The sequence below is a fragment of the Meles meles genome, chromosome 20 (assembly GCF_922984935.1).
Source record: "Meles meles chromosome 20, mMelMel3.1 paternal haplotype, whole genome shotgun sequence".
NCBI classification, from domain to species: domain Eukaryota; kingdom Metazoa; phylum Chordata; class Mammalia; order Carnivora; family Mustelidae; genus Meles; species Meles meles.
The window spans coordinates 2,786,345-2,813,168 of NC_060085.1; the positions used below are offsets into that span (position 1 = coordinate 2,786,345).

Genomic DNA, 26,824 nt, shown 5'->3' on the forward strand with positions numbered 1-26,824 from the left:
CAGTGAAGTTTCTGCCTTCAGCTCAGGTCCTGATCCTGAGCTCCTAGGATCGAGTCCCAGGTGGGGCTCCTTCCTCAGCAAGAAGCCTGCTTCCTCCTCTGCCTGCTGCTCCCTCTGCTTGCGCTCACACTTTCTCTCTCTCTGACAAATAAATAAAATCTTAAAAAAAAAAAAATCCTGTAAAATTAGGTTTGGGTGAGGTCAGAGAGGTCGTGCGCAACTGGAGTTGGATTCTGTCTTAAAAGTTTTCATATTTTCATCATCATGGATTTTTTTCTCTTGCATTCTCACTTTTAAAAAAATCCCGTTCACGGGGGCGCCTGGGTGGCGCAGTCAGTTAAGCATCTGCTTTAGGCTTGGGTCATGATCCCAGGGTCCTGGGATGGAGCCTCCAGGCCAGCTATCCGCTCAGCTGGAGCCTGCTTCCCCCTCCCTCTGCTTGCGTGCGCGCGCGCTCTCTCTCTCTCTCTCTGCTAAATAAATAAAATCTTAAAAAAAAAAAATCACACTAACATACTTTGTAACTGAGTGATTCGGAGTGTTTCCTTCAATTTCTCTTAATTCCTGCCCTGAGAACCATGAACTCAGGGTACGAGCCCTGGAACACACATTTAAGTATTATCTCTAAAGTCAACTCGCCCCCCAACGTGGGGCTGGAACTCACGACCCCGACATCCAGAGGCGCTCGCGCTCCCGACGGAGCCAGCCGGGCGCGCCCGGAACACACATTTTTGTCCTCTTGCTCCGGACGCAGGCAGGTTGGAGCTCCGCTGCCCGCGGGCGCTGGAGAGCCGAGGAGGGCTCTAGAGCCGGGGAGGTTCCAGTTCGTGCAGACTCCAAAGGTTACTGTGGGTGGGGAGGCGGGACCCGGAGAGGGTCGCCCGCAGGGGCGGGGCAGAGCGAGCCGCGGGAAGCTGGGGGGAGGTCCTGGTTCCCCGGCCCAAGGCCAGCCCGGGGGGCGCCGCGCCAGGACCCGGATGTGCATCGTGCCTGGCCCGCCGCGGCTGTGCGACGCTGGACGGCGGGGAGCCCGGCTACACGCGCTGGCGACCGCGGCGCCAGAGTCCCCGTCCCCTCCCCCGACGCCGCCCGACATCCGGGCGCGCACCTGGCCTGCCTCCCCGCGCGCGGGCCGCTGCACCTGGCGGCATTGTTGTCCCCGCGGCCCCCTCCCATCTTCCTTCCCTCCCAGCCCAGGACCCAGCACTCGCCCCCACCTGTGCGGAGCTCGTACCCCTTTAAGTGGACAGACACCGCCAGGGGTGGGCGTGGTCGCCGCGGGAGAAGAGGGGGGGCGGAGTCGGGCAGCCCTGATTGGCCCGAGGCCCGGGCGGCGGTCGCATGCGCCTGCGCACTGAGCAGCAGCGCGCGCCGTTGGGGGGTAGGAGGGCGCCCGGGTGCTAATTGGCCGCCGCGACGGCCCCGCCCGCGAGTGGCGGGCGGTCACGTGACGCGACGGCTGGGGGCTCCCGGCGCGGGGGACGCTGGTGGCCAAGATGGCGGCGGAGCTGGTGGAGGCCAAAGTGAGTGAGCGGCGGCGGCGCCGGCCCGGGCGGGCGGGAGAGGGGGCGGGGGCCGGGCGGCGGGCGGAGGTCTGCGCCTTCCTCTTGGGGCCCCCCGGCGCGGCCCGGTCGCGGTTCGCCGCCCAGCCCCCTCGCCCGCCCCTGGCCCTGGCGCGCCGGGTGCGGGCGGGGGGCGGGGAGGCCGGGGGCGGGGTCCCCCAAACCTTACCCCAGCCTTCGCGCTGGGGGTTGGTTCCCGGGCTTGGGGCGGGGTCGCCCCCCCACAGCCCGAGTGGTTAGGGTCCAGTCTCCCTAAGCACGGGGGACAGGGCCGCGCCTCCCAGCTAGAGGCACAGTTCCCTCGGACAGCATGACGGGCTGAACTGCTCGTCCCCTCCTCGCCCTGAGCCGGGGTCCTGCTCCGTGGGCTGGGGGGAGCGTCTTCGCCTCTCCGCCCCCCGTGGCACCGAGGGCTGGCATCTGGGTCTCAGACTCCCCACCCAGCAGGCCAGCTGGGGTTGGCGACTTCCTACTCTGAAGGGTCCCCTGACCCTTCTGCCACCGATTCCACCATCCGGGGTGATGAGCCAGGGTCCTGAAGCACCCCCAAATACAGTGTGCTCTTGGGGTTCGTACCCCGGCCTGGAGTTTGGACCCCTAGTCCTGCTCCCGCGTTGGTCCCAGAGCCCCGCCCCCTTCCTGACACCATCTCTCTCGCCCTCGGAGTGGGCACCGTGTCACTGGAGTTTGCTCTCCCGCCTGGGATGGAGTCCTGACCCCTGTTCCTAGTTTAAAGCCTTCCTCATTCTCTCCTCAGTCTTGGGTCCTGGGCTCTGCCTTCCTCCCCTTTCTACCCTCAGGACCGCATCTGGGAGGTTTTGGACTCTGCTCCTGGGGTCTCTAAACTTTACACTAGCAAGATCAGACCCTATAGTAGCTGTTTGCCCTGTACGCCCTCGTGAGCCTGCTGAGATCGTCGTGCTCCCTCCGCACAGCTCCTGAACCCTACTTCAGATCCCTTTATGCACCCCAGCTCTGCCTTCGGAGGCTTCCTCTCCTTTTTTGCTGGTTCCTTGTGTTGATCTATGGAGAGTCCCTGGTCTCTTTCTTCAGTGCTTCTCCGTCTTACTCCATTTTGGGGTTCTGGTTCCACATCCCATCGAGGCCATCCCTCTTCCTGGGATGTACCTTCTCCCACGTGCCTTCCCAGTGGTGAGGCTCCAGAGCCCTTGCCCGAACTACACTAGGATTGTTCCCTTCCTCCCTGAGAAGTTTACTCAAGGTCTTCGGTGGCAGGGAGGTGGGGGACTGGACCTCCTCTGGACAGAGGCTCCGCCCCCATCCTCCGGCTGGTCTCCCCTCCCCAGGGTCCTGACCTGTAAATGTTTTCTTTCTCCTGTTCTCTCCTTCCATCTCCCTTCCCTTCCCGCGGAGATCTGAAATGGAGCCCCCTTCCTCCTGGAGCGTCCACTTCAATGCCTTGTACTACACACTCTGCCCTTCCCTAGGGTTTTGAGAAATTGGGACTTGCCCTGGAGATGCAGAAGTCTGAACTCTGCAAGTCCACGGTGGCAACCAGTGGGCTTGAAGTCCCCTGGAGTCTTGAAATTCAGTGGTCCCATGGGGCTGTGACTCTGTGAGTCTGGGCCCAGGCCCCTGCCCCCACCCCCGCCAGAGGGTAGGGACTCAATTCAAGGCCCCATCCACGGCCTTGAAATATGATCTGATGAACTCCACTTGACCCTCCGGTGGCTGGGGCCCCCCATCCCAATTAAATCAAGTTGACCCTTTTTCCAAGTTCTCTAGAACGGGAGCGTCCGTTCAGTGGCACAGCTATTAGCTCTGAGTCTCGGGAGCCTTCCTTGAGTCTCTGACTGTCGCTGTGGAGTGCCGTACGTGTCATTGAAGTGTTCTCTTTTTCAGGTGCATACCCAACCTTTCGTATTAGGAGCTGCACATTGCATCTTTTGGGGAGCAAAACTGGCTGGTCCGCGGGGAGAAGGGGGTAGCTTGTTGGTAAACTTGGAAATCAGACTCTTCAGCTGTGGTCCCTCGGAGGGCTTGGGGGGAGAGGCAGTCTGAGAACCCCTGGGATGGTATAGCATTTTGCACCGATCTCCCATTTCCTGGAGATAAGGACCTTAACTTTCCCCCACGGTCCAAGGAACCTGGATGTGAGGCCGGTTCAGTTAAGCCCAGCAGACCTATCCAGGCTGATGCTTTTCCACGCGGCTCCAAGCAGGCCCAGAGCTGAGACCATGGAAGCCATCGGGCCCCGGTGCTGTTTATAAACAGACCTGAAGGGAGGCAGGGAAGGATGAAGCCAAGGCAGGAAGTGATTTTGCAAAGAGCTTGGGGCTTCTTCCGGAACGGTTGTGCCCCTCTCACGCTGTCCCCCCTCCCAGTGTCAAGGGCAGCCTCCTTGGTGATGGCAGCTGCTGAGAAATCTGAGTCGTGAACATATGGCAGCTTGAGGGATGTGCCCCCAGGATGCTCTTGCGGCAGCTCTGGATGTCCAGCCTGGTGCGAGGGCCAGGCCTCGGCGGGGGCAGGGCGCTCCCAGGGGCGGGGTGACGTTAGAAGACGTGGTCAGACTCGGCACCCCGAGCCCACCTGCCTTTAGCGCCGTGGAGGGCAGTCAGCTTCCACGTGACATCGGCTCTCCCCTCCAAGGCCTTGGGCCTCTTCCAGAAGAAACATCTTGCCTGCAAGCCCATTTTCTCTGCTCTAGGTAGGAAGTCAGGCCAAGGAAGGTGAAGTCTTTGTTTTCACAAGCGTTCCGGGCTCTCCGAGGGCCAGCTCGCTGCTTTGGTCCCGAAGCAGGGGGTGTGCTGGGATGGAAGGGTCCCCAGGCCCCCCAGACAGCTGGGCGGGAGTGGGAGGAAGTGCCCGCGGGAATCCAGCGGACCCTGCCACTGACACAGAGGCTTTGGGCCGGCCACTTCTTTCATGGGGCCTCGGTTTTCTCACCTCCTGGTGGGTGTAGACCCTGGTGCGATTCGGGCCGGGGAGAGCCCTTGAGCTTGGCGTATGATGGACGCTCCACGTCTGAGGAATGGGAGCAGGAGGAAGGCCCTACTGCAGGAAGAGGCTCCCTTTTGAGATTTTGCCGGCGGGATGGGGCAGCCGCACATGTTTTTGTCTGTCGTCTGGTTCCTTGACAGCCCCTCCGCCACCTGCGGGAGCCTGGAGTATGGCTGGGAGTGTTCTTAGAGGGTTCCCGTCTCTCGTGGCTAGATGAGGTGCCCAACGTGTAGAGAGGCCTGACGGAGGACCCAGGGCTCCTGAGTCTCGGTGCTGCCGTCAGACGCCACGCCTAACCCTTCGGCAACCAGGAAACAGGCAGCACCAGACGTAAACACCCTGGCAGGCTTCCCACCCACCTCCGACTGTCAGACTCCCAGGCTGAATTTAAGGGCTTTATGGATTTCCTTGGGTGCCGTCCTGCCTGGTGCCAGCCAGCTTTCCGTAGGCTCCCTAGTCACCGGTACCGATCTTCCTCGTCCTGCTGGAAGCGTCTTTTTCCCACCACATTTCGTTCATCACAGGCCCGCTTTGGGGCTCGGTGCGGGCGGCCCTGAAAGCCCGCCGTTTTTCAAGGACGCTTTGCTTATGTAACGTGGGGAAGCGTGCCTCCCCTTGGTGTCCCAGAGTGTCCCCGAGGCCGGGCCACGGTCAGGCCACCCCAAGGAGAACACTGGCACCAGCTGAACTCCCGTGTTTGGTCTGGTCGAGTTGGAGGGACCCTGCCAGACCGCTGTCGTCACTGCGCCGTGGCTCGCTTCATAGCCTCTGGGGCTGCTGGATTCTCAAAGCCTTCCTCTCAGGTCCACGGTTCTCGATGGGCCGATCCTGTTCCAGGGGACACTGGGCGGTGTCTGGGGAACGTTTGTGATTGTCACCACTGGGTTGGGCAGGGGCTCCTGGCGTCAAGTGGGCGGAGGCCAGGGATGCTGCCGAGGACCCCACAGCGCCCAGGACACCCCCACCCCGGAGAACTATCCAGCCCCAACATCCACAGTACCGAGGTGAGGAGGGCCTGCTGGGATGGTCAGACGTTTGACGCTCGCCTTACCTCAGCTCCGTGTGGACACGCATAGTGCGACGGAGAGAAATTGCTCCCGGCTTTATAGTCAGGCTTAGGTGTGAACCTTGGCTGTGACATGGAGCTCCCCCGGGCCTGGCAGGGATGTTTTAAGCATCAGAGTTAAGTATGTGATCGCATGTGCAGCTCGGGTCCTGGCAGGGGATGACTATTAAGTCGTGGCTTCCATCCTCCAGACCGAAGGGAAAACACGTTTGTGGCCAAAGCTGATTTACTCTGCTTTCCGTATGTTACCTCCTCTGGTCCTTCCCACATCCCAACGAAGTGGATCCTGTCATCCTGACGAAGATACTGAGGGTCAGAGAGGCCATTAGTGTTCTTGGCTAGGGAGTGACTGGGGTTGTTTACGGGTAAAGCAAGATTCCCAGTTCTTGCCCTGGGGATGCTTTCAGGCTTGAAGATGGGAGAAGAGAACCTAAAATAGAAGGCAGTGGTGTGTGCTGGGGGGGCGGTCAGAAGCTTTTGCTGCGTTGGCAGTGCTGAGGAAGGTTTGAAGAGGAGGAGGGGAGCAGGGCTGAGCTGGGGAGGGGGCATCACAGGGACGGGTGAGCAGGCAGCCTGAGCAAAGGCATGGAAGGGACTGAGCCTGGGCCACTGGGCCTGGTGCCAAAGCCTTTTCCTCCTCCTCCTGGGCTCCTGCTCCTGCTGGTTAGAGTGAAGGGGACCCGGGGGCAGGGTCAGGCAGCCCCCGATGGGCTCTCACTTCGCTGTCCCCCCATTTAGGGCCCAGGTGGCTCCAGGAAGCCCCGTGCCCCATTGGCAGTCCCCGAATCTGGCTATGTCTCCTCTGAGCGTGTGTTCCTGTGTTACTCTTCCCCAGAACATGGTGATGAGTTTCCGAGTCTCCGATCTTCAGATGCTCCTGGGTTTCGTTGGCCGGAGTAAGAGTGGACTTAAACACGAACTTGTCACCCGGGCCCTCCAGCTGGTCCAGTTTGACTGTAGCCCCGAGCTGTTCAAGAAGATCAAGGAGCTGTACGAGACACGCTACGCCAAGAAGAGCTCAGAGCCTGTCCCCCAGCCCCACCGGCCCCTGGACCCCCTGACCATGCACTCAACTTACGACCGGGCTGGCACGGTGCCCAGGACTCCCCTCTCGGGCCCCAACATTGACTACCCCGTGCTCTACGGGAAGTACTTGAATGGACTTGGACGCTTGCCCGCCAAGACCCTCAAGCCAGAAGTGCGTCTGGTGAAGCTGCCCTTCTTTAACATGCTGGACGAGTTGCTGAAGCCCACAGAGCTGGGTGAGTCTGCCCCCGCCCCGGGGGTGGGAGTGGGGCTGGGGGTCCCCCCTTCTGCATTCTCCCCAGTGCCTGTGGCCAGCACATCACCGCCCCGGAGTGTCTTCTGGGAAGCAGCGAGAACCAAGGGGTCATGGGGGACCTTTCCCTCCCAGAAAGCACAGAAGCCATCTCTGGGTCTTTATATTAACGACCTGTAGGGTCGTCTTGTGAATAAGCCTGAATCTCAGCAGCTTAACACCACAGACACCTGGCTTGGGAGGGTCAGAACTTGGGAGTGGCTTAGCTGAGTGGTCCTGACACACGGACGCTGGTGCGGTCTCCGCTGGTGCGGTCTCCCCTGGTGCGGTCTCCGTCGGGCTCTTGGCTGGAGGCTGTCTCATCCGAAGGCCCGGCTAGGGCTGGGTGCTGCCCACTCACGTGGTTGCTGGCAGGTCTCGGTTTCTTGCTGGCCGTTGGCTGGAGACCTCAGTTCTGTTGAAGCGTCCTCACAGTGTGGAATGGTGGTTTGCTTCCTCCGGAACCAGTGACGTGGGGTGGGGAGGGTTTGTGTGCGGACAGGCAGTAAGTGTAGAGAGCCGGAAGCTACATCGTTTTCTGGTCTCCACCTGGAAGCGGCCTGACTTTGTGTTCCACGTTTCGTTGGTCACGTAGGCCAGCTCTGTGCCTTGTGGCCTGGGACCATACCAGCCTGCACCCTAAGCGGGCGGGTGTCACTGGGGGCCACCGGGGATGCTGGCTTCCATGCTCTCACTCCCTGTGGCAGAAGGGGTGGAAGTTGCGTCTGACCTTCTTCCTTCCTTCCCCCCCACCAAAAGCTTGTTTCCTGCTGGGCAGCTTCGGGAGCAGCCTTGGCCAGTGGGTTCAGGCCGATCACCGCCCGCCAGCTGGGCAGCTTCGGGAGCAGCCTTGGCCAGTGGGTTTAGGCCGACCACCGCCCGCCAGCTGGTTAGGGAACGGCTAGTGTGCTCTCAAGGGATGGGACACCGCCAGGACTGGAGGAGACCGTGCCAGGGCCTTATGGTTCCTCTCTGCTCATTTCCCTGGCCCCCAGGTTGATGGAGCACCACATGCGGACAGGCCCCAGCCCCTCACCGGCAGCTGTGATGTGGGGCGTGGTGGGCATCAGCCTGGTCTTGGCTTCGCGTGCTCCCTCCCATGGCTGTCCATGCCTCCAGGACTTCTGATGGCGAGTCTAGGGCCACGGACTTCTTGGTGCCCCTGGGATTTGACCAGGTGCCCTCCTGGTCCTGGAGGCCCCACTCGTCGTCATTCTCACCTCTTGCATCTTCTTTCCCTTGAGGGCCTGCCAGATGGGTGCCTGTGGAAGCCCCACATTGGGGATGCGGCAGGGAGCAAGTAGGGCCCCCCCATCCTTGGGAGGGTTCGCTCTGGCATTTCTTGCTTAGGGCCTAGAGGTGCCCTGAGTGCATGTGGGCACAGTGGGTTGGGCTGTTCCTCTGCGGCCCTCATCCACGTCTCCTGCTCAGCCCCCCGCATCTTTTCCGAGCCCCCGCTGCACACCAGGCTCTGGCCCGGGTTGTGAGTTGGTCTCTGCCGACTGTGGGAGGTCATGGCCCTGCCATGCCCTGCCGCCATGCTCCCCGCTGTGTGGGTCTCTCCCTCCCCCCCTGCTGACCCAGCATCCCGTCTTGCTCAGCCAGGGGGCCCCTCTGTGCATGGAGAGTTCCACGCCAGCCCTGTGCCAGCCAGGCCACTCGGTCCAGCCCCAGCTGCAGGGAAACGGGGCCACAGCTGCCTCTTTTCCTCCTTCCTGTAGACCTTGAGCTTCGTGAGGTTGGGTGAGGGGGCAGTGGTCCCGGTGAGGCCGCAGGAGGCGGGAAGGAGTTCCTGGTGCTCCAAATCCTGGAGTCCCAAAGCCCCATTTCAACCCGAGGCTGTGCCCTCTCCTGCCTTCCCTCTGGCCGTGTTGTCACCAGCCCCCAGGTGGGGAGTAAGCTGGCCTGGCAGCCCCTGTCACGGCGTTGACGTGGCAGGGCTGGAGAGCCAAGGCCCTTTCCTCAGTTTCTCCAGGACGGCCCCCACCCCTGGCCCCAGCTCCGCTCCTCCCGACTTCCCTCTGTACGTGTTGGAACTCCTTCTCTCCCTGTGCCCAGGGGCTCTCCGGCAGGCTCTGGGGGCCTTGGGGCTGGCTGGCTCTGAAGGTCACGCAGTTCGGGCTCCTCAGGACTCAAGGGTGATGTTTACAATAGGGAGGCTGGGTTTTCACTGGGAAGCAGTAAGTCAGGCTTGGCACTGGGCGGGGGACAGAGGTGACTTTGAACTCGGGGGCCAGCAGCCTCCCTCCCCTGCCTGGACCACGAGCTTCCTTCCTGCATGGCCCGCTCCCACTCCCGCCCCACAATGCATCACTTTGCCCTGAGCCCCCGGGGACCCCAGTCACCTGATCTCCGGGAGAGTCTGCTCCCCTGTCTACACCAGGAACTACTCTGCTGGCGGCTCAGAACAAAGAGGCCCACCCCGCCCTGCCCTGGCTCCCACCCACTTCCCCGCCCCTAACCTGAATGTACCCCTTCCCTGGGGCTGTGTCCTTAGGGACCCCCGTGCGTGCCAGGTCCCTAGGGAGAGACCTCCTGGAGCACGAAGCTCGCCCGGAAGCCTCCTGGTCCGCTGTTCCAAGGCCAGGGGTTTGGGCCGCCCACTCCCCCCACCTGGGGGCCTCCCGTGGTGACTTGTGTGGTGCTGGCATTGCCCAAGAGCCGCTTCACGGGGCTCGGGCTCAGCCCGTGTCCCCTCCCCCCTCGCTCCTGACCGTGACCTGCTGACCAGAGTGAGGTCCAGACACTCCGGTCTGTTTCCCTGGAAGAGCTGCGGGCCGGCTCCAGCTTCGGGACGCAGAGCGCGCCGGGTGCAGAGGAGACATAAATCACAGGGAGCGGAATGTTTGGGTTGGGGGAGGGGAGGAGAATAATGGAGCTGGGAGGACCGCAGGAGAGGGACGATCTGCTCCAGCGGGGCTGGCCCCTAGAAAGGTCGGGACACTGACGCAGGGTCACGCAGCGTCCTGAGGAGGGGTCCTGGGGGCGCAGGCTCAGCCATCTTCCCGACTGACTCTCACGCCTCCCTGAGTCCTTGGTGCTCTGCACCTCTGGGCGGGGGTGGGGGGGCACCCATTTTGAAGCACAGGAGGGTTCCGGACCTCAGGTCTCCTCTTAGCTCAGAGAGCCTGGCTGTCCGAGCCATCCCTTGCTTCCTGACCCCCGCAGAACCCACGGGGGAGCCAGGGAACGCCGTCCTGGGCACGCCACTGCGGCCATCTGACGGCCACCTAGGCTGTGCGCGGCCGCTGTGTGACCGAGGAGGCCCAGAGCCCCGCCAGGGTGCGTGGGAGAAAGGAGAGGCCGGCGTGAGGCGTGAGATCACGGGCAGGAGGAAGGAGTCGCGACCTGGTGCAGTGCTGCTCCGTGGGGCTCGCCGTGTCCTGTGGCCGGTGTCTCGGGCTGGGGGGCTGGCTCCCTGCTGCCGCAGAGTGAAGGAGCCACCCCGTGTCGGGACAACTCCCAGGGTCTGCTGCTTGTCTCCGTGCCCTGTTGGGCAGGGCACACGCGTGTCCCTCGTGCAGCCTCTCCGGCTTTGGGCTGGTGTCACCCACGCAGCAGGGCAGGGGTGGGGTCCCCATCCTGGCATGTTTTGCCAGGAAGCTTCACTGGAGACGAATGAGTGGGGCCAGGAGAAGAAGGCTGTGCTTTCCCCGGGGGTCAGGGCCAGGAGCTCCTGGTGGTGCTCCGAGGAAGGAGCAAGGGGGCTGTGTTCCAGGCCCAGGCCTGGCAGTGAGCGAGGGCTCCGGAATGGGAGTGATCGGGCCTGGAGCGAGGTGTGGTGTGGGAGGAGAGAGGGAGGGTGAGGCCAGAGAACGTAAGACGGGTGGGCTGGGGTGGGCCGCGGGGAGAGTGGCGCCGTTGGGACTATCCTGAGGGCTTCGCGGTTGGGATCTGGTGAGCTTTCCTGGGGTCCCCTCTGAGGTGGGTGTTAGCCCCTGGGGTACACAGAGGCAGAGGGCCTGTGTGCATCCATGGGCCTGGTGGGGCTCCCACGCAGGGGTATGCTCTCTCAGTCCTCGGGTCCCTCCCCTGCCCTGGGGCTGGGGTGGTCATGTGGCATCCCAGGTCCGCCCTCGGCGCAGCTCCAGGGGCAGGTGGGCCAACCTCCCAGGCCAGCGCAGCCTACCCCCCCCCCCCCCCCCACAGCCCACCTGTGCAGCCGCCTCCCTGCTTTCCTTCCTCCACATTGCGAGTCTCCCTCAGCAGCCAGAGGAAACTTTTAAAATAGCTGGCTCATTATGTCCTTCCTCTGTTCAAAACCCTCCAGTGACCAACTGACTTTCTGCTTGGTTTCTTCCCTGCCCTCCTCTCTTCTCTCTCCCTTCCCCTTGCCTTGCTATTTCTCCAAAACACCAGGTCCAGTGTTGCCCCAGGGCCTTGGCATGTGCCATACCTTCTGTCTGTCACACTTTCTCAGGCGCTGCCTGGCCCTTTCCACCCTGGTCACCTAACCTGAAGCTCATCTTCCTTTCCTCCTCGCCTTCCCTCGCCTTCTTGTCACCCCCCACCCCCCTGCCCTTCGTGGCCTTGCCTCCAGCCCTGACGTGGTTTATTGGTTTGTTGGTGGTGTTCTCCCAGCATCCACAGTGGGGAGCAGGGCAGGAGGCGCCCAGTCCAGGAGCTGAGAAGCGGCCTGAGGCTGCTGTGAGGGTGACGGCGAGCTGGCGGTGTCTGGCTCTCTTTCGGTGTGTGACTTTTGTGAAATTGTGTATGCGTCGTAGAACATAGCATCAAGCCCCTGCTGGAGGCTTCAGCTTGTTCTTGGTACTCTCTTTTCTTTGCCTGTGTGACCCTCCGAAACAGTGGCTGTGCCCTAACTACTGTTTTACCTACCCTGCCCCCATTATGGAGTGAGCATCCGCTCGGGGCCAGTAAGTGTTCTCTGCTGGTGGTGGTTTGCACGGTGGGCTGGCAGCCGGAGCAGAGATGATCATGCTGGGCTCCTCGGTTGGTGTCTTGGATTGAGCCGGAGGCTGGTTCCCGGGCCTCCCAGAGGACCTGGAAGCAGGGGGTTCCCTCCCTTTCGTTCCTGGGGGCCTCTGAGTCCTGGGATGGGTACCTCATCCTAGCCTGCGCAGCGTCCCCACAGCCTTGGGGCAGCTTGTGGGACACAGCAGAGGCACTTTGGGGTCAGTTTGGTGTTGGCAAAGAGCCAGAGACACTGGGAAGCTGTGTTGATTCTTTTTTTTTTTTTTTTTTAGATTTTATTTATTTATTTGACAGAGAGAGATCACAAGTAAGCAGAGAGGCAGGCAGAGAGAGAGAGAGAGAGAGGAGGAACCAGGCTCCCCGCTGAGCAGAGAACCCAATGTGGGGCTTGATCCCAGGACCCTGGAATCACGACCCGAGCCAAAGGCAGAGGCTTTAACCCACTGAGCCACCCAGGTGCCCCCCCCTTTTTTTAAGATTTTATTTTATTTATAGGAAGGGAGATCACAAGCAGGCAGAAAAGCAGGCAGAGAGAGAGGGGGAACCAGGCTCCCTGACGAGCAGAAAACCTGATGCGGGGCTCTATCCCAGGACCCTGGGATCATGACCTGAGCCAAAGGCAGAGGCTTTAACCCTCTGAGCCACCCAGGCGCCCCAGTTGTGTTGATTCTTAGGAGGTAAAAGTTGTAGAGAAGAATCAAGTGGGCGGGGAGGTGCGGGCAGTACCAGGATGGTGGGGGGTTGTGGGGGGTTCCAGCTTCTAAATAAAGGCAATCAGGGTAGTCTGTCGTTCTGGCGCGGTTTGAGCAGACTTCGGATACATCAGGCCATCTGAGTAGCTGGGGAGGAATCTTCCAGAAGATGGGATGTTGAGCACAGAGGCCCAAGGCAGGATGTCCTTGGCACGTGGGGAACACGAGGAGGTGGCCATGAAATCAAGACCACTAGGGGTGAGGACAGCATCCCTCAAGCGGCAGATGGTGAGCTTGGGGGAGCCAGGGGGCCAGCCGGGGGTCGCGTACAGATCAGGGGCAGGGGCGGTGGGGGAGGGACCTTGCTAGCGTGTTTCAGAATCGGAGCCAGCTGGGAGTCGGTGCTGTGGGTGGGGTGCCTGGAGTCGTGGATATGCCGTCTACGGCCCAGCCCTGAGCAGCTGGAGGGGTGCACTTGCCGTTGACAGTGGGTGATGGAGGCCGGGGTTTGGGGGAACCCCCACCAACATCCTACCGTGCAGGGTGTGCTGTGTCCCCATTGAGGCTCACCTCCCATTGGCCGCTTGGCTTCCTGAGGGAGCTGGCAGCCACCCGGGGCCCATGGCACAGCAGAAAATCTGAACGCTGTCCCCGCGGGGGTGTCATCTAGAAGTGGCGGCCCTGAAAGGGACCCTAGACTCTTGGCTTCCCACTCGGCCCTCGCAGCCCCGCCTAGGTGTGGGGAGCCCCGCCCTGCCCCATCAGAAATAATTATCCCCCCCCCCCACCGCCCAGGGAGCCTGGGGGGCTCAGCAGGTTAAAGCCTCTGCCTTTGGCTCAGGTCATGATCCCAGGGTCCTGGGATCGAGCCCTACATCGGGCTCCCTGCTCAGCGGGGAGCCTGCTTCCTCCTCTCTCTCTCTCTCTCTCTCTCTCTCTGCCTGCCTCTCTGCCTGCTTGTGATCTCTGTCTAATAAATAAATAAAGTCTTTCTTTTTAAAAAAAAAAAAAAAAAAGGAGTAATTGCCCCTTGGCTGTTGGGGCCGTCTGGGCCTGTGCGCACCCCCACCCCGCAGGTAGCCCTCCGCAAGGGCGCTGGCCAGGACTCTGTGGGACTCGCCAGGCCCTCCGCAGACAAGCAGGAATTGATGGCAGCAGCTTGGCGGCTTTGGCGGCCCTCGCTGAGCTCCAGCTGCGCGCCCAGCTCTGGGCCCTGGGAACTGTGTCCCATGGCCGGAGGGCACCCAGGCTGGGGCGGGGGCAGGGATGTGTGCCCCCAGGCAGCTGGGGTATGAACCCCGGGGTCTGGCTTCTGAGTCTGAGCTGGTTTTAAATCCAGATTGTGTCTGTGTTTTAAATAGGGACCTTCTGTTGTGGTTTTGGAGTTCAGAAGGTCGTAGAGCTGGGGTGGGCCAGCTAGAGCCAGGGGCCAACATCACTGGCTGCCTGTTTGCCTAAACCAAGCTGTATTGACACACAGCAGCACCCGTCTGTCTGTTTACTGTCTCTGGTGGCTTTCGTGGTACGAGGCAGAGTGGGGACATTGAGGCAGAGACCGTGTCTCACTAAAACCAAAGCTGTTCGCGCTCCAGCCCTTCACAGGAACAGCAGTTACGCCACTGTGGAAGGGCTGGCGGTCCAGAGAAAGCTGGCTCCCTGCCTCTCCCGGTCACTCTGTGACCGTGGCCGTCCTTGCGCAGACGAGCGGACCTACGTTCGCCCAGACCTTCCCTCTGCGGGTGACCCGGCCCGGGTGTGGTGCACGCCTGCCTGCACCGGCTGCTTTCAGCTGGTTCAGAAGCATCTCGCGGGTTACCTCTGAGAGAGCACGAAGAGCTCCCGGGTTCCTCGTTGTCCGTGTCGGGGTCGCGTGCTCGTCCTCTGTTAGCTGACCTGGAGCACATCGTCGCCAGGCTGGCTCGGTAGGCACGGATTTGGGGCATCAGCCGTCTGGTGGAAACCATTCCGAGTAGGGCTGCCCGTGGGCCTTGGGCGTCCTTTCTGTGTGAGCCGGTCGCGCGTGTGGCGGTGACAAGACGGCCTGCTCTCGCGTCTCATCTTCGGATCAGGCGGCTTTTCAGTGTGGTTGGTGGGTTGTTGTTTTTGGGTTGTTTTTTTTTTAAGATTTTATTTATTTGACAGACAGAGATTACAAGCAGGCAGAGAGAGAGGAAGGGAAGCAGGCTCCCTGCTGAGCAGACAGCCCGATGCGGGACTCGATCCCAGGACCCTGAGCTCATGACCTGAGCAAAAGGCAGAGGCTTAACCTTAACACTGAGCCACCCAGGCGCCCGGTGGGTTTTTTTTTTTTAAGATTTTAATTTTAGGGGCACCTGGGTTGCTCTGTTAGTGAAGCCTCTGCTTTCAGCTCAGGTCATGATCTTCAGGGCCTTGGATCGAGTCGAGCCCTGCGTCGGGCTCCCTAATCAGTGGGGAGCCTGCTTCTCCCTCCCCCGGTCTTGTGCTGTCACTCGCACTCTCCCCCCCCGACCCCAAATAAACAAACAAGATCTTTAAAAAAAAAAAATTAAAATTAAAAAAATATTTTAATTTTAAGTCATCTCTGCACCAACATGGGGCTTTAACTCACAACCCCCAGATCAGGAGTTGCAGGCTCCACCGACGGAGCCAGTCAGGTGCCCCTAATTCAGCAAAGATGCCAGCGTGTTTACGTTGAGGTATAATTTACATCCAGCGAGGTCCGCAGATACTCAGTGTGAACTTGGAGTCTTACCAAGTGAACGTACCCCAGTTACCCAGATGCCAGCAAACAGAACACGTCCGTCCTGTAAAGACCCTCACCGCCGCTCCAGCATCCCTGGCCACACCCCACCCCCAGAGGCAGCCCCCGTTCTGATCCCTGTCCCTGTGGGTTAGTGCCCTGTTGGGGGTGCGGCCTAGCGGACGTGCAGTGGGTGCTTCAGGCATTTCTGACGGTGGCTCACCATCCTGATTTTAGATTTGTCCTGCACTCACCTAGGTCACCCTTTTTATTTTACCGCGTGAACACACCACCGTCTATTTCTGCCTTTCCACTGGCAGGCACTCAGGTCGTTTCCAGTTCAGGGCTCTTAGGAAAAAGTTTGCCATGAGCACTGTTGGGCAATTCTTTTTGTAGCCCTATGTCCATTCATTTGGGTGTATGTTTAACTTCGCTAGCTGACATTTTCCCAGAGGGGTTGTGCTGTGGCAGAGAATCCCTCGCTCTGTGTCCCTGTCAACACTTGGAGTTGCCACTCTTTCCATTTTAGCCACGCTCGTGGATGAGTAGAATGCCGTCTTGTATTCCTGGGCTAACTCCCCAAATCCCGGATATTTGCTGATATTTTCTAAAGGACTTTTGTGTCTGTGTTCATGGGAGGTGTTTATCTGTCATTTTCCTTTCTTGATGTGTTTTTGTCAGGTTTTGATATCAGGGTGGTGTCAGCCCTGTGAAGTGAGTTCGCTGTTCCCTTTGTTTTCTGGAAGTTCAGAGAAGTTTATTGACATGGTTTTTTAAATATTAGAACTCAGCAATTGGATCTGCAGTTTTCTTTGTGGAAAAGGTTTTTTTGCTTTTTTTTATTTAGATTTTATTTATCTGTTCATTTGACAGCACACACGTGCGCACAAAAAGGAGAAGCAGCAGCGGGAAAGGGAGAAACAGGCTTCCCGTTGAGCAGGGAGCCTGATGCGGGGCTCATCCCAGGACCCTAGGATCATGACCTGAGCTTAACGCAGATGCTTAACCAACTGAGCCACCCAAGTACCCCTGTGGAAAAGTTTTTAATTATGAGTTCAGCTTCTTTAAGTGATAAAGGGCTTCTCTAGCTTCCCGTATTTTTTGGTAGGAGTTTTGGTAATTTGCAACTTCCGAAGAATTTGTCTATTTCATGGAAGGTATCAGATTTCTTGCCATGAATTTGTTGGTTTCATTCCTGTATTAAACCAAGAGACTGTAGGATCTGTATTAGTGTCTATATTTTGTTTCTGGCAGTGGGTGTGCTTGCGATCTTTTTTATTGTTTGTTCTAGTAGCTTATCTAAGACGTTTGGCCTGATTGATTTTCTCTGTTGCTGACTTTCTGTTTTTATCTTTAACTTCCTTCTGATAAGTTCACCTTTAATTTGCTCTTTTTCTAGTTTCTTGTGGAGGAGTCAATCGTTTGAAACCTTTTTCTGTCTTTTTTTTTTTTTTAAAGATTTTATTTATTTATTTGACAGAAATCACAAGTAGGCAGAGAGGCAGGCAGAGAGAGAGAGGAAGGGAAGCAGGCTCTCCACCGAGCAGAGAGCCTGATGCGGGGCTCGATCCCAGGACGCCGGGATCATGACCTGAGCCGAAGGCAGAGGCTTTAACCCACTGAGCCACCCAGGTGCCCCTTTTTCTGTCTTTTTTAGGAGAAGCATTTAAGGCTGTGATTTTGCCTCCATTGGCCATGTTAGTTGCTCCCCCCTCCCCTGGGTTTTGCAGGACTGTGTCTTCTTGTTCACTTCAGAGACTTTCTGGTCACCCCTGGGGTTCTCGATGCAGTTTTAATGGACAGTGAAAAGCCAGCTTGTCACCACCATGGTCCCCATCCTCTGGCACATTCCTCTACTACTTTTTTTTTTTTTTAAGATTTTATTTATGTATTTGACAGACAGAGATCACAAGTAGACAGAGAGACAGGCAGAGAGAGAGAGGGAAGCAGCCTCTCTGCTGAGCAGAGAGCCTGATGCGGGACTTGATCCCAGGACCCTGGGATCATGACCTGAGCTGAAGGCAGAGGCTTTAACCCACTGAGCCACCCAGGCGTCCCACATTCCTCTACTTGTGCACCCACTGGGCACTTTGGGATGGCCAGTGTGGCTCTCTGTGTGGTGTCCCTGCGCCTTCCTCACGTCTTCTGTGCGCGGGGCTGCTCCGTGACCCTTGTTTTCTGCACTCGGAGCTTTGGGGCTGTTTCACTTGCCTGCCTCCTCCGCTGGCCATGAATGCCCAAGGCAGGAGCTCTGTCCAGCTTGTCTCTGCGCCTCACAGACAGGCAGACACTTGCCAGGTGCCCAGAACAGTGGTGCGAGGTGGGGACAGAGTTGTTGCTGGCATCTCACAGGCCCCAGGGGAAGCAGCTGGCCCAAGGGCATGCAGTCTGTCGCACCGGCTCCTGTCAGCTAGGCAGGCTCCTCTCCCTGCGCCGAGCACTTCGGTCTTCCTTAGAGACTCCTGAACCCCAGAGGGCTAAGAAGCTTGCTGCTTCCCGCGGGACCCTTCGGGTTTGGGGTGTTCCCTGAATCATAGGCTGCGGTATGACACCAGCAGGGGCCGCGCTCCCCGCACCCTCGTCCCCGGCGGCCCTGCTTCCATCCCACGGGCCTGGCTGCCTGGGGGGGCTCAGCCTCCTGCTCCCTGCTTCCCCTCTGAGGAGGGGCCGGCTCCCTCCCTGGGGACCGGACGTCGCCCTGACGCTGAGTGTCTTTAGTCCCGCAGAATAGCGAGAAGCTGCAGGAGAGCCCATGCATCTTTGCCCTGACGCCGAGGCAAGTGGAGCTGATCAGGAACTCCAGGTGCGCTGCGCCCCGCACCCCTGCTGGCCTCCCCAGCGGCCGCTGTGCCAGCGTGCTCTTGGGCCATCCAGGGGCCGGGCTAGGGGCCCTTCCGCAGACCCGATGTTGACCTTGTGCCCCATGCTGGAGGGAGGGGGAAGCCCCGTGCGCCTGACTGCGTGCTCTCCCTGCCTCTAATCTGCAGCCCCCAGATGTTGGCCGCTGTCCCCTTTTAACAGGACTCCCCGCAGCACTGTTGACATCAGCGCTCTTTGCGGGGGGTGCCCCAGGGGGTGTCCCGGGCCCTGTGGGGGGCTGAGCTGCATCCCTGGCCCCCACCCACTTGATGGCAGGACTCCCCTAGTTGTAATGCCCGTAGCCGTCCCAGTGCTGCCGGGGTCCTGCCAGGCCAGCATCGCCCTGATGAGGACCCTGAGCCTTAACAGCCGAGAGCCAGAGGCCATTCCCAGCGTCTGCCAAGACGTAACTCCCCCCTGGAGCAGCCGTTTGGCTCCCCCATGGCCCATGCCGGGCTCACACCCGCCGACCTATTCAGTAAATCCCCACGGCCGCCCCGCCTCATGCGGAGAGGGGAGGCCCTCTGCCCAAGTCCCCAGTGAGTAAGCAGGAGAGAACGTTCCAGTCAGCACCCAGAGGTCTTCGGCTGCCGAGGGAGGTAGCGGGGGACCCTGTCTGGCTGGGTCAGGTGGAGGGCTCTCCTGCCTCACTGAGCCCTCTTCTCCTCCCCTCTGCTTCCATGGCCGCGCAGAGAACTGCAGCCCGGGATCAAGGCCGTGCAGGTCGTCCTCAGGTAAGCCTGGGCCTGCCCGGAGACCCCGTGCCCGGACCCTGGCCCTGCCCGCCCTAGCGCCTCCCTCCTGATGGCGTCTCAGGTTCTCCACGGTCAGAGGTGGAGCCCTGCTCCTCCTCCCTGCCTGCCGTCTGTCCTTGCCTGCGCACCCGTCCCCATGGAGCCTCGCTCGGGCCAGATCCGGGGCTCCGAGAGCCGCTCTTGCGGTCCGGCACGGCAGTGCCCCTGCCACACAGACGCGGCCCTCATGGCCCCTGCGCCAGCCCTGCGCCCATCCCCCCTCGGGGCCACCCCTCTGTCCAGGGCCCCTGCTGGCCTCACGGTGCGCGCTGTCATTGCAGAATTTGCTACTCAGACACCAGCAGCCCTCAGGAGGACCAGTACCCACCCAACATCGCCGTGAAGGTCAACCACAGCTACTGCTCGGTCCCGGTGAGTGGGCACCCCCGGGCCGCCGTGGGCGACGGGGCCGGGGGGCCGCCACGGAAGCCCTTTCCGAGGTGTGAGCGCCCGCGTCTGCTTCCAGGGCTACTACCCCTCCAACAAGCCGGGAGTGGAGCCCAAGAGGCCCTGCCGCCCCATCAACCTCACTCACCTCATGTACCTGTCCTCGGCCACCAACCGCATCACCGTGACCTGGGGGAACTACGGCAAGGTGAGGGAGGCCGCCGCCCGCCTGCCCTGCAGCCCGGCCCCCTGCAGGCCCCACCTCTGCCTGACCACTCCTCCCCCACTTCTCCCCAGAGTTACTCCGTGGCCTTGTACTTGGTGCGGCAGCTGACCTCTTCGGAGCTGCTGCAGAGGTTGAAAACCATCGGGGTCAAGCACCCAGAGCTGTGCAAGGCGCTGGGTGAGCTGCGGGGCCCGCGTGTCACGCGGGGGGACGCACAGGGAAGGGGAGCAGAACAGTCAGCGTAGAGGCCCCGAGGCGGGGACGTGGGAGGCGGGACCCGCTGGGGTGGTGAGAGTCGGGGGCCAGGTCTGGTGGCATGTGGGCAGGGCGGACACATGGGGGTTGCCCCCACAGCAGCTGGGAAAGATCCTGGGGGACGGGTGCTCGAGGCCGATGCTTCTGACTGCTGGGTGGGGGCCGGGGGCCGGGGGGGCAGGAGCAGACCCGATTCGCAGCTGCAGGTACCGGCCGGGTGATGGAGCCCAACCCGAGACCAGACCAGCAGTGTTGGGGGCGGGGTGGGGGGGGTGACACGGGGAGTGTTGAAAGTGAACCACCGCCAAGACGGGTGGACAAAACCAGTCCTGTTTCTCGTCTTGCGTCCATGTGTGCGATGGCTGTGTGGCCTCAGGCAAGTCACTGGTCCTCTCTGTTCGCTGCGTCTTCTGACCAGATCCTCATAGTAGCCCTGGGCCGAGGGACTAGGCGGGGAGGGGCGGGCCTGGCTTCAAAACCAGACGTACCTGAGTCTGTCGCTGGCGTTGGGTCTGAGAGGCGAGCCCTGAGCTGGGACTTCACGTGGGGGTGCGAAGGGCTGATGTGGCCTTCGGGACACTGGGGAGCTTCTGGGGGGGGTTGCGGGGGTTGCGTGGAGGAAGGAGGGGCAGCTCCGGGTCGGTCTGTCCTGAGTCTCCCCGTTCCCACTGAGAGCGGAGCAGACGCACGATGAGCCTGAAAGAGTCGGAGAGGGAGACCGTGCACCCCTGCGGGCCTGCCTCGGGGTTCGCTCTGTGCGCCTTTCCTTCCGGTCTCTCTCCCAGCCCCGCGCTCACTGTTGCAAAGGGGGCCTTGTGTGTTGTTGTGGGCATCTTCCACGCGGCCTTTGGCTTTGGGCACCGACCAGCTCTTCCTAAGTTAGGTCGACTTGGTCACCTGAGAGGCCGCGCTCGGGGGCTCACTTCTGCCCTTGCTGGGTTTGGGGGTGTCCAGGAGTGGGGCCTCGCCGTGTCCTGGCTCCGCGTGTGGTGGCCACAAGGACCGTCGTGGAGCGCGCGGGTGGCAGCGGACAGCCCCGTGGGCGGCTGTCCTTGCCTCCATCTTTGTTCCGAAAGAGGCCCGTGGGTGGTGAGAACGCGCAGCGGAGTGGGCTCGTGGGCCGGCCTGCCCCGTCAGCCTGCCAGGTCGCACGAGATACCCGGCCGCTGCCCAGGGCGCTTTCGCAGGTGACCCTCTTGGGCCCAAGCCCCGGAGCCGAGCCGTGCAGCTCGTCCTGGGAGGAGGATGCGGGGTGCCCCGAGTGCAGACCGTCTTCCCCGAGAGGGAGGGGCTGAGGGTGCTTGTGGCTGCCGGCCCCTGCGTCCGCGGGCGCTACAAACGCCTGCCTCTCGGCTCCGCCCTCGCGGGCACCCCTGCTCCTTCTGACAATGGCCACCCCGTTCTCCGCAGTCAAAGAGAAGCTGCGCCTGGACCCCGACAGCGAGATCGCCACCACAGGCGTGCGGGTCTCCCTCATCTGCCCGGTGAGTCGGCGCGTGCGCGTCCTCCACCCCCACCTGCCCGCGGCGGGCGGCCGCCCGGGGCCGCTGACCGCCCCCCCCCTCCCCGCAGCTGGTGAAGATGCGGCTGTCGGTGCCCTGCCGCGCCGAGACCTGCGCGCACCTGCAGTGCTTCGACGCCGTCTTCTACCTGCAGATGAACGAGAAGAAGCCCACCTGGATGTGCCCGGTGTGCGACAAGCCGGCCCCCTACGACCAGCTCATCATCGATGGGTGAGGCTGCGGGCCGCGCGGCCCCTCTCCTCCCGGGACCCGCAGGCGCCCCACCGCCCGGGCTCACGGGCTGCCCCAGAGCCCCGGCCGCAGGGCCGGCGGGTGTCCTCCCTGTGGGGCCCTGTGGGGCCTTGGCGGCGCGGGCAGAGGCCGCTGGCTTAGGCTCTCTGGGCCCAGGACCCCGCGGACCCTGGGGTCTGCTTTTCCCCAACAAAGCAGGGGCCCCGAGAGCCCAGCTCACGGCCCCTGCACGAGCCGGAGAGCCACTCCCCACACGGCGCTTGGTGCCGCCCCCAGCTTGTCCTCCGGGCTGAGAGGTGGGAGGCTCAGCGTCTGCCCGACTCTGCTCTCTTGTGCCCTGCTTCCCGGGTGGCGCCCGCGTGCTGCCAGGCCAGGCCCTCCCCGTGCCACAGGGAGACAAGGGGAGAACGGCTGTTCTCCCCAAAAGGGAGACTTTGCTCAGGTCTTAGGTTTCCAGAAACGGAGCCCAGCACCTGACCAGGCAGCTCCGTCCGGCCAGACGCCAGCCCCACCCGTCTCCTCTCCCGGCGCTGGGGGTGGGGCGGGGAGGGGGGGGAGAGGCCTCCCGGCTGGGTCTGTGGCCACACTCAGTGCCTGGAAGTCTGTGCAGCCCAGATGCGTGTTGCGGGATGCGTGCGTGTGGGGGCCGGGGCATGGCCGGCGGCCAGCAGGGGCTTGCGTAAGTCTGTCGCCATACGTGGGCTCTTGTCAGACCATCCCTCCCACCTGTACCGAGACGTGGTGGGCCTAGATCTTCCCCACCTCACTGACGAGACTGAGACTCAGAGGGGACAGTCACCTGTCCCAGGCGTGCCCAGCTCATAGGCGACCGGGCCAGCTCTGAGCCTGGGTCCCCTCCCCGGAGGGGCTGAGCTGCTGTGTCCCAGTGTCCCCACGCCGTCTGGTCTTTGGGTGGAGTGAGGAGGCCCCTGGGGCTGGGCACAAGGGCCAGGGTTGAATGGCTGCTCTGTTCCTGGCCTGGCAGCCGTGCGGCCCCGTGCCTGCCTCTCCCCCCACCCCCACAGGCCTCGAGCGGGTCACCCGGGCTCCAGTTGTGGCAGCTCGGACAGCTCCAGGGGCAGATGGGCCTGGGGCTAGGGGGTGTGGCCCTGCCCCATACACCACAGTCCCAGCATCCCATGGGGCCTGGGCATAGGCAGGGAGGCTTCCTGGAGGCAGGGTCCTTGATTATTCTGTTTCCTTGTGAGGATTTGGTATTTTGTCCCACCCTTGGCTCTGAGCTGGGTGATTCTGGGGTCTCCCTAAGGACTGTGTCCCAGACTCTGCCTTCAGGGAATCCTAGCTGGGCTTGGGGAGCGTGGGGAACTAAGCCAGACAGAGACGCTCCTACTGCTTAGGCTCTGGGGGGGGGCAAGAGGCGCTGCGGACTGGGGCGTCCTGGCGGAGACGTCCACGGCAGGCAGAGCTGTGTTAACACTGCGGAGTGACCCCGGAGTGGCAGGTCTGTGAGTGGCCCGGGGAGGTATCCTGGAGCTTGGCCTCCCTCCCTGAGACTGTTTGCGGTGGTTGAAGTCACATGGAGGCAGGTACTGTTTTGACCTGGAACAGATGCTGGGGGCCAGACTGGCCCGTTGCTGCTGGGGCACGTGTGTCCCTTGTACGGGACCTGGCCCAGTGTGGGCCTCCCAGCCACTGGAGTTGGTGGGGAGGTGGAGGCCCCGTGACCGGGAAGGGGTAGAGCCAGGAATGGAGCCCAGGCGGCCTGGTTTCCGGCCTCGTTGGCTTCGAGGAGCTTCCCACCCCTCCCTGGCCTTGGTTTCTCCATCTGTAAAATGGGTCTGGCCGAACACCTTAGTGAAAAGGTACCCAGGGCCAGAGCGTGTCTTGCTGGGCCAGCCTCGCCATGGGTGCTCCCTTGGGGTTGCTGTGGCATTTGGGAATCCAGTGTCCTCATTTCTGCTTCCTGCCCTGCCCCAGAGCCTCTCCAGGGCGCTGTGAGCAGTGCCCACCCTCTGCGCACACGTGGCGTCTGGTCTGCAGAGAGGGGGAGGTGTGGGGACGGTACAGGAGGGTAGGGGGTTGTGGGCCAGAGGGCGCAGCCAAAGACACAGGGCGCGGTGCAGGCAGGCCTCTCCCTCCCGTAGGGCGGTGGGCCCCCAGGCCCTGGTGGGTGCCGTCTTGAAACCGCTTGCACGGAAAAGGAAGTAGCTAATTTAGCGGGTGTCTGCGGGAGTCCACGCAGTCGGGGCGGGGTGACAGCGGCCCTGCCGGCCCGGAGTCAGCTCCTCGCCCCTCCAGGCTCCTCTCCAAGATCCTGAGTGAGTGCGAGGACGCGGACGAGATCGAGTACCTGGTGGACGGCTCGTGGTGCCCGATCCGTGCCGAGAAGGAGCGCAGCTGCAGTCCGCAGTGTCCCATCCTCGTGCTGGGTGAGTTGAGTCCCCAGGAGCCAGGCAGCGCGGGGCTCGGGGCTCTGGCTAGAGACCTCCGCTGTGTCCCGTCGCCCGCCATGTGCCAGGCCCCTGCCCCTCGCTGGCCTCCATGGGCCCGCTCTGAGCACCGCCCCCTGTCGCCCTCAGGCCCCTCAGACGCCAATGGGCTCCTGTCCACCCCCAACGTCAACGGCGGTGGTGGCGGCGGCGCGCTTGGGGGCGCCGGTGGCGGTGGCGGCGCGGCGGGCGGTGTGGAGAACGGGAAGCCGGGAGCCGACGTGGTGGACCTCACGCTGGACAGCTCGTCGTCCTCGGAGGAGGAGGAGGACGAGGAAGAGGATGAGGAGGACGAGGACGAGGAGGGCCCCCGGCCCAAGCGACGCTGCCCCTTTCAGAAGGGCCTGGTGTCGGCCTGCTGACTGCTTGCCGCCGCCGCCGGCTGGACACGCGACTTTCCTGGTGCTCACCCACACGGATGGGGCGCAGGCGGGCCTCGGGGTACAGAGGGAGGAGTGATTTTTTTTTTCTTTTTATTGTTGTTCATTTGTTTTTCCACCCCTTTCCCTGGCTCCTGGCACCTGTACCTCTGGACTCTCCGATCGGAGGATTAAAAAAAAAGTAAAATGACAAAAAAAAAAAAAAGTACAAAAAAAAAAAGAAACAACAAAAAAATATCAAACTCTTAAAAACAAGGCAAGCCGCCCCCACAGCTGCTCCCCCAGCCAGAGCCTGTGCCCCGGAGCCTGAGCCGGCCCTGGGCAGCGGCGGGCAGCCCCGGATGCTGCACGCAGACGCCCCGCCCCACCTCGCCTCATCCAGGGACCATTCCAGCGGGTGCAGAGGGACGGGGCGCGTGGGGGTGGCGGGGCAGCAGGGGAGACGGACGGGGGCTCCCCTCCCTGGCAGCAGCCACGACTTTGACATTCGTCTGTTCCTTTTGCTTGTTTTTCTCTGCAAACACGTTCTCTCGCGCAGAGACCCTGGAGCGCACCGCTGAGCAGGGAGCATTTTAGCCAAGAAGCCATGGAGTGGGTTCGGGCGGGGAGGGGGGTGCAGGGGGCACGGGGGTGGGGGGGCGGGTGGGGGCCAGGGAGGGTTTAGCCACAGATGTGTTGTATTTTTTGAAAGTGCAATAATTTGGTATTTTGAAGACCCAGCATGTGGCCAGGACCCCCCCTCCCCGTGGAAGGCGGGGGCCCCAGGGTGCGGCAGCGTGTGGCGTGGGGGGGTCTCCGTTTCCTAGCAGCTACCTCGGTAACTCCAATTCAGGTTAACTTCCCTACGGACCAGCGCAGGTGTCCGCAGACGCCGCCGCCGCCGTCGGCCCTCCTCAGCGGGCGGGGCGGGCGGCCACTTTCCGAGGGGCAGCAGGGACTCCCGCCCCACCCTCTCCGTGTGGGGTGGCTCCTTCCCCCTCTTCTTGCTCTTGGGTTTTCCAACGGGTAGAGGCCTGCCTGGCACCCCCCCCCCCCCCCGGGAGCCTCACTCTCGTCTTCCAACAGGACCAGGCCGAGGGCCACCCGCCAGCAACTCACCCGGCCTTGGGGGGTCCAGCCGTCGTGGGGGGGGGCCCACCACTGCCCCTGATGCCTCCAGGAACCCGCGGCTGGGTGCCCGGCCCCCCGCCCAGCGTCCTTGTCCTCTGGAGGCCACGCTTGGTTCTCCCACCGCCTCTGCCCTCCGTTCTGTTCCGCTTTTTCTTTTTCCTTGCTGCCCCCCCAGCCCCAGAATAATTTCCTTTGTGTAAACAGCTCTTCTAGTCAGGAAGCAATACCGTTTCAGGTCTGAAGAAGAAAGGGACATCAATCTGGCCGAGGGCAAATTCAGTTTTACTGTATAAACTCGGCTGTGCAGCTCGGCCCCGCTCCGGCTGCACCGGCAGCTGAGGGCCGCGGTTTTCTAATATTTGTATTCTAATTTAATTGTTTTTAAAAAACGCAAATAAAAAAGGTCAAGGTGAAGCCACCAAGGCGTCTCTTCTCTGTGCGTCGGGGCACTGGCTGGGGCCAGGGGCTCCAAGGACAAAAGCTCCCTGTGGCCGGTCCCCTGCCTTGCAGGATGTTGGGGATCCAAAAGGCGCGGCATTTGGTCAAACGCGGAAGGTTTCGCCTGGTGCTGCTGGGCCGGTGTCCGTGCGAGGCTGGGCCAGGAGCCGAGGCAGAGCTGCCAAGTCCAGGATTGTCCCCGTGGGCAGCCGGGAAGACCCCCACACGGCCCGTAAGCTGGTGGGGGAAATGGGCCACGGCCCCGAGACCCCAGCAAAGCCACCCAGAGGGCTGCAGTCGGAAGGGAGTGTCGGCGACGACGCGGAGGGACCGGGACCCTCACGCGGCCCGGCGGGAGTGGAAAGTGGGGCAGCCGCCCCAGAGCACAGGACAGCGGCCCCTCCCCAGGGGAAACACAGAGTGATCGTGGGACAGCCGGTCCCGTCCTAGGTTAGCGAGACAAGTTCATGTATCAACCCGCACACACGTGTGCACAGCAGCCGGAAGGTGGAAACAGCCCCGCATCCAGAGACAGGCTGACGGATAAAGAAGGGGTGTCCCCCACGTGCGGGCACGTCCCTTGGCCGCAAACAGGGCTCCCAAACCGCTCCCAGTGGCTCCGGGACCAGACTCCGAACCCACGAGGCTCAGGGAGGGACCCAGACACAGAAGGCCACACGGGGTGTGAGTCCACACATGTGACATGCCCAGAACAGGCTCCTCCACGGACGGGGAGGCGGCTCGTGGGGCAGTGTGTAGGGGTGACTACTAACAGGGATGGGTTTCTGGGGTAATGGAATGTTCTGGAAGGAGGTGGGTTCCTGGAATATGCCGAAACCCCTTGTTTTACAAGATGAGTCCTGAGTGAATACTATTTAAATTAAAAGCAAACCCCTCCCTCCTAGCTGGGGGGGG

General features: G+C 61.8%; 1 protein-coding gene across 1 annotated transcript; it reads left to right on the forward strand.

Moving 5' to 3' along the window:
• The first annotated feature begins 1,380 nt into the window (after positions 1 to 1,380).
• Positions 1,381 to 25,890, forward strand: PIAS4 (protein inhibitor of activated STAT 4). Its single transcript, XM_045991137.1, has 11 exons — positions 1,381 to 1,523; positions 6,428 to 6,854; positions 17,975 to 18,059; positions 18,808 to 18,849; positions 19,191 to 19,281; positions 19,376 to 19,504; positions 19,594 to 19,699; positions 21,188 to 21,261; positions 21,350 to 21,510; positions 23,791 to 23,921; positions 24,072 to 25,890. Exons 1-11 carry the CDS (start codon positions 1,497 to 1,499, stop codon positions 24,341 to 24,343), a joined length of 1,545 nt encoding a protein of 514 aa, XP_045847093.1. The 5' UTR covers positions 1,381 to 1,496; the 3' UTR covers positions 24,344 to 25,890.
• The last annotated feature ends 934 nt before the right edge of the window (positions 25,891 to 26,824 follow it).

Excerpts from the sequence above, each read along its gene's own strand:
- PIAS4 (XM_045991137.1), top strand. The coding sequence starts at position 1,497 with ATGGCGGCGGAGCTGGTGGAGGCCAAA. Across the intron at positions 19,505-19,593 it reads CCTGGGGGAACTACGGCAAG|AGTTACTCCGTGGCCTTGTA; the intron begins GTGAGGGAGGCC and ends ACTTCTCCCCAG. Across the intron at positions 23,922-24,071 it reads GTGTCCCATCCTCGTGCTGG|GCCCCTCAGACGCCAATGGG; the intron begins GTGAGTTGAGTC and ends TGTCGCCCTCAG.